The sequence below is a fragment of the Macrobrachium rosenbergii genome, chromosome 28 (assembly GCF_040412425.1).
Source record: "Macrobrachium rosenbergii isolate ZJJX-2024 chromosome 28, ASM4041242v1, whole genome shotgun sequence".
Taxonomy (NCBI): domain Eukaryota; kingdom Metazoa; phylum Arthropoda; class Malacostraca; order Decapoda; family Palaemonidae; genus Macrobrachium; species Macrobrachium rosenbergii.
The window spans coordinates 29,375,108-29,388,105 of NC_089768.1; the positions used below are offsets into that span (position 1 = coordinate 29,375,108).

Consider the following 12,998-nt stretch of genomic DNA (forward strand, 5'->3'; position numbering starts at 1 on the left):
ACATAATTGTAGGGCAGTTTTATATATAAAAAGAGTAAATCTTGGCTTATTCCCCTTTAGAAATTTGTTAAGATTTTGTAAAAAAAAAAAAAAAAAAAAAAGTTTTAGTCTATACCATCAGTGGGTAAACTATAAAATCCTTACCTATGATCTGATCTTTTATGTAAAAGCGCATACCATGATAATGAAATCAAGTCCACATTGAGTTTACAGATTAGCCACACAAGTAACAATGAATTTTGAAAAAATCAGACAAATAGAAATACCTTTATCCTCATCCTTGTTGGATCTTGCTGAAATTCTCCATCTGCTTGATTACCAATCTCTTAATGGGTAATCAAGGGAAACTGCTTACTAACCTTATGGGCAATTCTTAGGTTCTTCATATGGGCTTAAGGTTAAATACTGTGTTCCTTTGTTCATCACATCCACCATTAATCATACCCAGTATATGTCCATATTGTTCTCAGGATACCTTGTCTTTTTTAGCCAGACAAGAAAAGAAGGCAAACTCATCCCATGCACTCTTTAGACGCTCGGATGTACGTTAACCAACAACCTTGCTTTTCAAGTCCTACAGTGCTGTCCATGGGGACTGTTGTATTTTCAGATTTCATTCCCCTTTACTGTAATGTGCAACTATCAGCTTAGATAAATTACTCTAAGCTTTGTGTTATGTGCATTATCACAAAAAGGAAATGACAGGAAATATAAGGCCTTTTTCTGTTATAAGAGTAATGTATTAAAAAAATATTGTAAACAATCAAGTAATTCTAATTTAAATTTTGACAGGGGATGATATATCTTCACTCAAACTTCGGACCTCATGGCAATCTTAAGTCATCAAACTGTGTTGTTAATGGAAGATGGGTTCTGCAGATTACAGACTATGGCCTGCATGATTTACAATATGAAGTTCTGAATACTCTATTAAAAGAAGATAGGGCTCAGGTGGACAGAAGTAAGTTGTTTTTTAACAAATTTGCTTAGAAAATAGTAAATTTACAAATATTTTTTTTTTTTTAAATCAAATTAATTGTAGATTAATTCTACTTGGACTGTATTTGAATATCAAGTTTTTATGTGGGCCTTTGTCAAGTGCAGTATATTGATGATTTTGTATTTTTTTTTTACATGTGACAACAATTTGATATGCTGATTTTATTTGCACAATAGAATGACTATCAATATAAAAAAAAAATTCCTGAATAATTGAGATTTAAAACAAGAAAATATTGTGAAAAAAAAGAGAGGAAAGAAAGGTTGGAAGACCTCTTTTCCACCACACTTGACTCTGTGAAAATGATTAGGAAGACGTCCCCAGAACCTAAGTCTTTGGAGACAGAGTCAGAGAAGGCTGTGGTGTTAGTGAAGACAGGTTGAGGAGGAGAGATGTGTTAGATGGCATAAGTTGCACACGCACATCATGAGCATTAATGCTTAATGGAGCCAAAAAAGCCATTTACTTATTAAATGCACTTCAGAAATATTGAAAGGTCATATATGATAACAATATAACAAAGATAGATTACCTTTTATTGATATCCAAATAATAGTGAATAGTATAAAGAGGTAAACAAAAATACTGTATATACATACAGCAAAAGTTATTGAGAAAAGTAAAAAAATAATGGTATACTTGTGTAACACTTTAAAGTGGCATTGCACCCTCTTAAACTGATGAGCATAAACATCTATAACACTGCCAAGGAAACTATTCCATAGCTTTGCAGATAAGTAACAATTTACCTGTGGACCTGGGAAGTGTGACATGGTGCCTCACCAATAATATATGATGGGGTTAAGTTCTGAAAAGCATATCACTAAGTGAAAATATTGCAGGTCGAAAATAAGCGTTGTGTCTGGTTTCATTTTACAAATGAACATCATAGCCTACCTTAAACATGCTTAGAACATTTAAATTTATTCAGTGATTAAGATTTTTAAGTATATATTCCCAGTACTTGTGTTAGTATATTTATGCATGTGTTAATAATGTGATATTTTGTTTTCATTATAGGGTTATTATGGAGATCCCCAGAGCTTTTGCGGATAGGAATAGAAGCCCCTGGCACAAAAGAAGGAGATGTGTATTCGTTTGCTATAATTTTTCATGAAGTGATTGGCCGACAAGGTCCATTTGGGACATATGAAAGCAATACAGATGATGCTTCAGGTAAATTACACATTGTACAGAAGTGTTTCAAAGTATAATTACTTCTTAATACAGTAGTAGAAATATTTAAATTTCTGAGCTATATATTAGCAATAAAAAGTGAGTGAGAGTATTAATGTTGTGTTCAATGTTCCTTAAAGCCTTATTGAGTACAGTATAAGTATACTCTTTTCCACTTCCAGTCAACATAATGGAGAAGAGTGCCATCAGCCAGTATTTATACCAAAAAGCCAGTTTAAAACTTTAGTTCTTCCTAGTATTTTAAATCTTTAAATCATAATGAGAAATTCAGTTGAACTGTCAGATAAGCTCTTATTCTGTATATTGAATACTTTGAAAAATCAAAATTGAAAAGTTATTTATGTGAGGTCACATGGAATAATATCTTTTCCCAATTTTAATTGCTGTACTGTATTGTTTTGCTTGTCCTAATAGATAAATTAATGAGCCTATTATGTTTTTTACAGTGATTATTGAGAAACTGAAGTTAGGATCCACAGCTACAGGAACTCCATACCGTCCTTGTCTTTTAGATTTAAGTCACATGCCATTTGGCTCAGAGGAGTACGTCCGATCAGCAATGGAGTCTGCTTGGGATGAGAACCCAGAAACTAGACCAACCTTTAAATCATTAAAACTCAAACTGAAAAATATGAAAGATAAGAGGTAGTATTTAGTTTTGTTTGTATATCTATACTGTATATATTTTTTCTTTCAACATTAAACAGTTTTAATATGATAGCTCCATATGAAAAACAGCACAATAGTCATGGCAATGTTTATAGTTTTATTATAGAATTGTGGATACATTCTCTGTGTAGAAGACTTACAAAAACTTTAGCTTCTTCATACACCTAAACAGAATGCTTATCAGCAGTGCCCTGTACTTGTGCTACCTGGGTATTAAGGCCTGTATTTACTCATGCATCCTGAATATAAATGCACTTCATTTCCAATAGTTCTTTAAATCCAGGTATCTAGAACTTTCTGTCCTTCTGAATTTTTCCACAAATGTGTTTACTCTGATCCATCCACTCAGCACTAGCCCTTGTTAACACTTCTGCATATATCCTCTGTTTATATTATCTTTATATTATTATCCTCTCTTCCCCATCTCCACTTGGGTACCCTCTTTGTTAGTCAGTACACAGCCTATTAAGTGCATGTGCTGAGGGGTACAGGTACTCCATATATGAAAGCTCTGGTTTACATACCTATGAAAATACAAATTACTTTTAAAATTTGGCATATTACAGTACGTAATAAAAGTATTGTTTCAGTAACTATCATTTTGTTGTTTTTATGAGATTTCTCTATTGAGTACTGTAACTAGGGTTGCTTATGATAGTAGTTTCTGAGCCATCCTTGCTAATGACACATAGAACATTCCTTAGCTGAATGTGAGGTATCTCAAATAGTGTGACTGAAGGGAGTACCAGGGTTACAGCTGTGATTTTGTTTGGATAAAAAGTAAGGTGATTTTGGTCTCTAGAAGGTATTTCTGGTTGAAACTCCTTCCTCCTTTGAGGCTAAAAGTTGTATTATGCCAGAAGGGCAATAGATTATTCAGTGGATATCTCTGCCAGGTATATCCTAGGCAGGAGGCATGTAGTTGTGGACAATCTGAGTTGTCAGAGTCAGGTCATAGGGAGAGAGTGGTCTCTGCACCAGGACATTGCAAACAGTCTCTTTCATGTGTGGGGAAGACCCTCAATAGACCATGTTTGCGACGAGGTTCAACAGAAAACTAGAGGTCTTCTGTTCTGTGGTTCCAGATCCACTTGAAGTGGCAGAGGATGCCCTGCAACACTCCTGGGACAGTCTGGAGGTCTATGCCTTCCCTCCATTTTGCCTAATCCATCAAGTTCTGAACAGGGTAATGGCCTCTCAGAACCTCAGAATGACCCTAGTTGCTCCCGTGTGGCCCCATGTGGAATGGTTCCCCGATCTCCTAGCCCTGCTGTCAGAAGCTTCAAGAGAGATTCCTCCAGGCACAACCTTGTGTCAACCCCACTTCCAGAGATTCCACCACTCAGTAGAGTCCCTATCTCTTCGCAGCTGGAGACTATCCACTATCTCTGAGCGAGAGGCTTTTCTCGCATAGCAGCATCAGAGATGTCTGGCTATCTCAGATCATCTTCCTCAACTATCTACCAAGGCAAGCGGACCGTTTACTGTGGTTGGTGTCGTCAACGGGGTCTCTCTCTCCAATTGGAGCTTCTGTTCAGCAAGTAGCAGATTTCCTCATTTTTTTCCACATAGAGAAACAATTGTCCATGTCTTCCATCAAGGGCTACAGGGCTGCCTTGAGTGCAGTTTTATGAATGAAGGATGTCGATCTTTCTTCTTCATGGGAGATCTCAATGCTTCTCAAGAGCTTTGAGCAGTCTTGACCTCCAAAAGAGCTTAGACCACCCTAACTTTGGTACTGAGCAGCCTCACCTGTGCCCCATTTGAGCCTCTGCGTTGTGCATCAGATAGGAGCCTGACTCTCACGATGGTTTTCCTGCTGGCTGTGGCCTCCTCAAAGCGAGTTGGTGAACTCCATGGCCTGTCCTATAATGTCAAGCATACAAGGGGTTGGACATCCATAGCCTTCGAATCTGTACCAGAATTCATGGCTAAGACCCAAAACCCCTCTTGTCATGATGACAGTTTTGATTCCTTCTCAATGCTGTCTCTTAATGACTTTGTTGATAATGATCTGGACGAATTGCCCCTTTGCTCTGTCAGAGCACTACGCTGCTACCCCAAAAGAACTCACCATCTCCGAGCAGGGCGCTGAAGACTTTTCCTTTACCACTGGCTGGAACAAGAAAGAAGTGTCAAAGAATATGCTCTCCTTTTGGCTGGGAGACCATCAGACAGGCCTATGGTTTAACTTCATGCTCCAATCCTAACACAGTGCATGCAAGGGCACATGATGTTAGGGGGCTAGGCCCTTCTTTGGCTTTTAAAAAGAACTTGTCTGTTCAAAGGATTCTGAAGGCTGACACACTGCTTCGTCAGACCACCTTCACTTCCTTATATCTGTGGGACTTGCCCACAGGTCCTTGGATACTTTTTCTTTAGGTCTGGTGGTTGCTCAACAGGTTGTTAAACTCATCCATAGCCCCTAGCAGGACAGTTTGTATCTTACCTAAGATGATGTACGAAAGTGAGGATGAATGGGATGGCTGGTCTCATTCAGTTTCTTTTCTTTTCTTCTCTACCTGGTGGGCAAAGAACTCATTCCATCATGTGCTGGATCGGGTCTGATACAGGTGAGACTGCGGCCTTTTTGTTTAAGTTTTGCTTATTCCTACACGAATATAAAACTTTGGCAAAAGCAAGTCGCTCCTCCCTCTAGCAAGGGGAGAGAGGATTGACAGCAAACTACAGTATTGGTGGCCACGAAGGTTTGTTGTCTACAGATATAGTTCTTTAACTTCCTCCTACATTGTCTCATCACATTGTACAAATTCCCAGAAGTTGGACTGCTAAATAATCACTTATTTATTGTCAAGAGGCTTTGGTTCCCTTTCATAGGCTTCTATAAGCCAGGAAGAGTTACCACGTGTGCTGAACCTCCAGTCGCTTCCAGACTTTCTTTCCTCCCTCCAAAAGAGAGTCTATCCATAAGTTAAGACCCAGGTTTGTTCTGCATATGAACAAATGACAAATTTATTAATCAATTTGTATTTTTCATAGCTAAAAAACTTGCAGTCTTAACTTATATGGCCCACTTCTAGCCACCCCCTCAATCAAGTTTCCTGGGATGGAAGGCGTCATTTCCTTAGATACATGCACGAAGGAACTTGACAGTTGCCACCTAGGCCTATCGGCTTACCTTGTTGCCACCAATTCCTTGTTTGTTATTTTTACCGGTTTCCAGCTGGCATTGGAAGAATTATCAATAAGTTAAGACCACAGGTTTGTTATCTATGAAAAATACAAATTGATCAATAAATTTGTCATTTCTGGGACTTAAAGCCCCTGTGGCGTAATTTGCCATTAATAATTATTATAGGTTGGTTTAAAGTCAGACCACTGAGTCTTACAAGAAAGGAAGAATGCAAGTTGGACGAAAGGAACAATGTAAAAACCATATGTTACCCAAGGCACACATTAAGTGGTAACCCCTTTCAGAGACCTGTCTGTAACAATTAAATTGATGTTCCTTCAATGGAATATTTATATTGGATAAAAATTCTTTTAAATTTTATATGCTATTCAAGAAGAATAGTAACATCCTTTGGCATTTGTAAAAGTCACAATGCTCTCTGCTGTTAACAGGTCATCTGGAACATGTAAAAATTTTAAACCAAGTAAGCCACATGTTTGTATTCATGAGTGCCTTTTGTTTTGGATGTTCGGCCCTTCGGTCCTTATTTAAAAAAAAAAATCTGTCCTGTGTTTTTACTTCCCAGGCGACCATTAGTATAATCCTGTTTAAATTTCTGTCTATGTTTTGCTAATAGAGTCAGGGTTGAGCACATTTCCAAGAAAAATTATTGAATATTAAATTGAAATAAAGAAGAGACCATTGTTCCAGAAGTCCAGTTTACTTACTCTCTTATAACATCTTAGAATATTACCCAGTTTTCCATTGTTGTATATCAGCAAAAAAAAAAACTGCAAAATCATTAGTGCCGTGCTAAGGAAATTGTATGTGTCTTTTGTTTTCAAAACTCCATTGGAATACTGATTCCATGATCCTAGATTTACTGCCATGCTTTGAGTGTCTAGTATATATAAAATTTTCTTATGATTAATTTTGTGTATTATCCCATTATTGATTAATTTGTGTATTATCCCATTGTAGTTCAGTATATTTCTCCACAGGAGTAAAGGTAATATTATGGATCATATGGTGCACTTGATGGAGCAGTACAGTAAAAATTTAGAAGATTTAGTTGAAATAAGAACTAGAGCATTAAGAGAAGAAGAATCAAAGACAAAGGATCTTTTGCATCGTATGCTTCCTCCGTAAGTATCATTTGTTAAAATTATATAGTATGTATGTAAGTTTAATGAGACCTATGAATCATTTCTAGACTCTCATATGACTTTCTTGAAGGATTGCTCTCAAATGAGGTGAAAATTGGTGCAACATAAAGTTTAAGAAGTTGGGCATTTCAGTAGGGAAAGACCAGACGGAATGAAGGAAAAGTAAATGGCAAAAAATCAAGGCAGCTGGGCCCAAATGAATGCCTCAAAGAATCTATAGCACCATCTACAGTATACCATGCAAGACATACCGTAAAGTGATACAGTACACCCTTTTTGCGAGAGGCAGGAACATCGTGGTGTAAACATATTTCTTTGAATATCAGCTTAAAATGCAGTAATCTCTGTTGGTCATGTTAAATAACTCGCTTTTGTGTAATACAGGTCAGTTGCAGCAAATCTTACCAATGGCGTTCCAGTTCCTCCAAAAGGGTATGATGCTGTGACAATCTACTTCAGTGATATTGTTGGTTTCACATCATTATCAGCTTCAAGCACACCTAAGGAGGTAAATATGTTCATGACTTTGCACGTTTTTCTTATTGTTGTTAATTTTGAGGTTTTTAGAACCAGGACTTTTAGTTCTCTGTTTCATTGCTAATTTTGTACTTAAGTAGTGTGTACGTTTTGCTATCAGCATGAATCAATTCATTTTATTTTATTTGGTTGCTGTTAATTCATTTGCAGATTTGGTCAGCATTTATTATCAACACCATTGCTGACTATCTTGAGAGCTTTAGTGAGCCTTTTGTGTAGGAAACATTTTAAAGTTCTGAAAAGTAGTGCAATTTCATTATCACTAGTTTAATAATTTAATTGTGTAGATACTGCATTCTAGCACCTTTATACAGTAAAATGATGGTTGTTTTGTACAATTTTACTTGGAATTTACATTTTCATTCCTATACTTTAATTACAAAAAAATATCAACAGCTCTCAGACAATACAGTATTTTGAAAGATGTTGAATGAAACACTTTCCAAAAATCCTCAAAATTTGTAAAGTTGAATTCAAGGGGCCTGATATCTGCCAAACATCATTTGGAATCTGAACATTACAGTATTATTATTATTTTTATTTTTCTCTTTTAACTGTAAACATTAATATGGAAATAGACAGAAAGGTTATTGACTTGCCAAACAGGATTCTGCCAATTAGAAGTCCCATATGTGAAAGAAGCAGAGTTAGAAATAACAAATGAATGGACATAAGTTAACGACCAAAGAAAAAAATGAAAGACAGTTTAGAAAGACTTAGGCAATGGTTCAAGGGATTTTTAAATAGTACAGTATTGCTTCTTATAAACTGATGAACATTTGTATCACTAAACACAGTTAGGAGCACCATTCCAGTTTTTCAGTACATATACTAGGAAGTGTGACAGTGTGGCACCTCAACTGAATGTTGATGCTCATTTTCTGCAAAATGAGTAGTGTATAAAAGTTCTTTGGGTTCAGGCACTAAAGGTGCTCCTGGAAGTTTCATTTTGAATGAGCTTTTGGAAGATGGCTAATCAGGACAACCTCTACTGATGGACTAAATCAAGATTGTCATCACTGGGAAAAAGGAAATCACCATTTCAACCAGTCTAGTTTAAAAAACAAAGCTGCTAACTTCCAGATAAGTAATTGCAGTAAGAGCGGCAATATCTGTATATAGATTTTATATCCTAGACCAGCAACCATTAACTTCATATTCATGGGGTTAAAGTGTATCGCCTGTTTTGACCACTGGAACACCAAGCAGAAAGTCATTCACCAAAGTTCAGATACTGTATTTCCTTTTACGGTTTAATTTGATCAACTTAGATTTCATGGGTTAAGTTTTGAAATATTGTAGAAAGTTTTCAGTTTAATGTTTCTATTTTATATCATCAGGTTGTGGAGTTCCTCAATGATTTATACACATTATTTGATGGCATCATATGTTGGTATGATGTGTACAAAGTTGAAACCATTGGTGATGCCTATATGGTAGTTTCTGGTCTTCCTAAACCTAATGGTGGGAAACATGCAGGAGAAATTGCATCCATGGCTCTTGAGTTGCTGCACGAGGTAAGTTCCTCTATGTTTTAATGACCAAGTTAAATTCTGAAAACAATTACTATGCTAACGAGTTCTTGCTTATTTTTTTTAATTGTCAGCATGAATATAGTACCAATCAATTTTATGTCAGGTATGTCACTATTAAAGGATTCATTAAAAAGGATAAAGGTTACATCATTTAAAAAAAATGTTCTTACCTCAGAGCTTGGTTTGTATTAGCTTACCATGTGAATAATTCAAGTGTGCTTTATATTTTACCTGTTTCCTCCCTTTCTGCACAGGTAAAAGAGAATTTTCAAATACGACACCGTCCAAGTATGAAGCTGCAACTGCGCATTGGTCTTCATACTGGACCAGTAATGGCAGGCGTAGTTGGTGTAACTATGCCAAGGTATTGTCTCTTTGGAGACACTGTGAATACAGCATCAAGAATGGAAAGGTAATTATTATAGATGATGATACTGTTGACATGAAAGCATATTACTTCACACTAACCATTGCCCCAAGGAAATGATAACTTCAGAAAAAGTTGCAAATCTGTGTGACTTGTCTTGCTGTGAGATCCCCTGCAGGGGGTCTGGTTATCACTAAAAGTGTGCTTTGTGTGACATACTGTAAGGAGTACTAAAGTTTATTTGCAGTGTCCCTCTGGCCCCAACTGCATTTTCTCTCTGCCTCCTACACTTTTCACCTGTTCCTTTTGGTCTCTTCTTACCAAGCTGTCCAATTATATGCTGCTGGTGAAACTAGAATAAATCTCATGTTTGACAACATGTTAACCTCACAGCCACTTCAACACTAGTATGTATTTGTTAAATGTGTCAAGCTGTGTTGCAGTAAATGTGACAGCCATTTTTATTGTCATGCACTCTTACTTTCTAGGTCTTCCTTTCCTTCTTTCTTAGAAATGCATATTATATGCCCTTCAGACATGCCTGTTGTTTCCCATTCTCTACTTGATTATACACCTTCAGAATCCATCTAATTTATCTCTTCAGGGATGCTATTCTTGCTAATGCATTGCTGTATTTTTCTATTCCCCATCCTTTCAACCATTCCTGTTACAGGCAAACAGTTCATCTCAGCAACTAACTTTCTCACTTCATTAATTCTTAACCATTTTTTACTTCCCTAATACCTTTGCTATCCTGATAAACCGAGCTGCACTCTTGGAGAATCCCTGAGGGACCATATGCCTTAAATTCCTTCTTGGTTATAAAACTTCTTGATTTTGGTAAGAATGGATCCTCATCATTAAAATGACCATATGTGACAGAGAACATTTCACAAGGTTAACAAGGTTCATTTCCATTTTTGTCTGGGTAGATTCAGTGAGTCACGATTACATTCCTGAGATCTCACCAAGTCTTTTTATGTGGTAGGATCTCTATTTGCAGAGGAATAATTCAGGGCAGCTTTCCACACTACCAGTAGTAACCTAGGTCAAGGAAGGATAATTACAGAAGGATGCAGGCAGAGGGAGTTTCCACAAGAAGAAAAATAAATTTGAATCAATAATCCTTAGAATCAGTTTGGAAAAGGCTAATTCCAGCTCCATTAGTCGTGAAACTTCTTGTGATGTATTTATAATTTGGTTATTTTTAGAACTAAAACTGACAGAGCCTTGAGCCTACAGTTTTAGTATCAAAAGGCCTCCTCTGGTCGGATCCCAAGTTACTGAGACATTGAACTGGTCCAACATTTTCAAAGACATGCATCTGCACAGAGGCAAGCTGCTAAAAACAGTAGAGTTTCATATTAATTTGCAAGGTTTTAACACAAGTTATTTATTCACTTCTATATCATAAGTAAATTGAACATGTCCCAACCAGTGATGTCCCAAACAAATATTGTATAGTAACCAGTTGGAATATCAGGAAGATTTCAGTCTTTAAAACCACTTTATTATTATTATGTAAATATCAGTCAGACTAAAGAGAAGAGTTCCGTCTTTGACAGCCAGGATTTATCGTCCTGGTTATTAAAGTATTTTTAGTGTATGCTCTGCATTTTCCCATGACAGTATGAATGACTTGTTTTTTTATGTAAAGGACAGAAAGAAGTTTTACTTGTTTTGTACGATAGTAAGAACTGGACCTCTTTCAAAGAAATTCTCTTGAAAAATTCTTCAAGATTATTTCAAGTGTGGTGGTAATAAAGATGCAAAGCTATTATTTTATGGCAAGTTTCTTTGCACCTGTGCCCATAACCAACTTTTCTGTTTAATGATGTTTTATTTTTCTTTATTACATAACAGCAATGGTGAACCTTTAAGAATACACATTTCACAAGAATGTAGAAAGGCCCTAGAGAATCTTGGTGGTTATGAAATAGAAGAAAGAGGTCTAGTCACTATGAAAGGCAAAGGAGAAGTCCGTACCTTTTGGCTTAATTCTGCATTACAAAATGCAGTTCAAAGGAAACCTGAATGCAATGAACCAGCACAACCATTTTTGTCACAAAATAATGGCTGTGATAATGAATATAGAAGACGCAGTCCCAGATTGTCTTCTACTTGTGGAAGAACTGCAAGCATTCCAAGGTAAGTATTTACATGTGTTTTTGTCAAAAATTTTCTACCTATTTTGTCTTCCCCAGCTCTAATCAGATCATTGTAGTAACAGTTGATGTCCTGTAATCCAAATTTATGTATTCTGTCCTCTGCAAAACTAGAAAAGGACCATCAGTATACTATAAGTTCAGATTATCATTTTGTTATGAGATCTTCAGTATGTTGCAAACCAAAACAAAATAGTTTTTGTGAAACACACTTACAAAATTAATAATTCATTTCCCGTTGTCATACTCGTTTCCTTTAGTACTTGAAAGGAGGGATTTTTGGGAGCACTTTTCATTCTAGCCACGTATTGCAATCCAAGCTCTTGCCTTCTTAGACCAAGGGGAAAATGATCTGTATCGGCGTACATGCTTTCAACAGGCGAAGTTCTAAAAGCCCCTAAGCATATTCTCAACCCCATGTTGTGTACAACATCCAGTTTCTTTACCTTGGTTTTACAAGCTGAGGAATAAATTTGACAGCCATAGTCTAGCTTAGATTGACACAGTCATATAGCCTTAGATTGGATTTCTTATCAGTGCCCCAACTAAATCCAGAAACAATCTTTGGAATATTCAAAGATTGTTTAACATTAATCTTTAGGGCATTTATGTGGCTGGCCCATGTTAATGTATGGTCAGTAGTCATCCCCAAAAATTTTACTTCATTTTTGTAAGGAAGGATAGACCCTTTTAGATTAAGTGTGGGAACCTCTTTGACACACTGGCACCTGGTAAATCTTACTGCAGCTGTTTTCGAAGAGGAGAATTTGAAACCATTCTCATCAGCCCACTTAGTAATAGCATTAATAAACCTTTGCAAATGTTTACATACATACAAGGAATCATATCCCGTGCAGTATATTGCAAGGTCATCAACAAAAAGCGAGCATTTAACAGGGGGCAAGATTTTTTCAACCACACTATTTATTGCCACTGAAAAGTGTGTTACATTTGAAAGGCTTCCTTGGGGAACTCCTTCCTCCTGCATAAAAAGTTGGGAGAGGGAGTTTCCCACTCTTACCTTAAAAATCTGTCTGCTAAAAAGGAATATAAAAAACCTGATCATTCTTTCATATACACCCATCTTGTGCAATTGTTTCTTGATGCCAATTCTCCAGGTGGTGTCATATGCTTTCTCTGCCAATTCTCCAGGTGGTGTCATATGCTTTCTCTAAGTAAAAAAATATGCTGATGGTCTGACATTGTTTGGCGAATCCTTGCTGGATTTG

General features: G+C 36.6%; 2 protein-coding genes across 19 annotated transcripts in view; one reads left to right on the forward strand and one right to left on the reverse strand.

The window, feature by feature from the left end:
* The window catches only part of LOC136854167 (receptor-type guanylate cyclase Gyc76C-like), a 467,449-nt gene that overhangs the window by 435,545 nt on the left and 18,906 nt on the right, over nt 1-12,998 (forward strand). For all 18 annotated transcript variants that reach the window (XM_067130442.1, XM_067130444.1, XM_067130443.1 and 15 more), the window contains 8 exons: nt 793-961; nt 2,021-2,176; nt 2,644-2,842; nt 7,001-7,144; nt 7,550-7,673; nt 9,043-9,219; nt 9,492-9,649; nt 11,468-11,752. In XM_067130442.1, the coding sequence (XP_066986543.1) occupies nt 793-961; nt 2,021-2,176; nt 2,644-2,842; nt 7,001-7,144; nt 7,550-7,673; nt 9,043-9,219; nt 9,492-9,649; nt 11,468-11,752 (1,412 nt within the window). The remainder of the gene's footprint in view (nt 1-792; nt 962-2,020; nt 2,177-2,643; nt 2,843-7,000; nt 7,145-7,549; nt 7,674-9,042; nt 9,220-9,491; nt 9,650-11,467; nt 11,753-12,998) is intronic.
* LOC136854170 (uncharacterized) overlaps nt 1-12,998 on the reverse strand; it is a 61,271-nt gene that overhangs the window by 9,418 nt on the left and 38,855 nt on the right. The window lies entirely within an intron of this gene.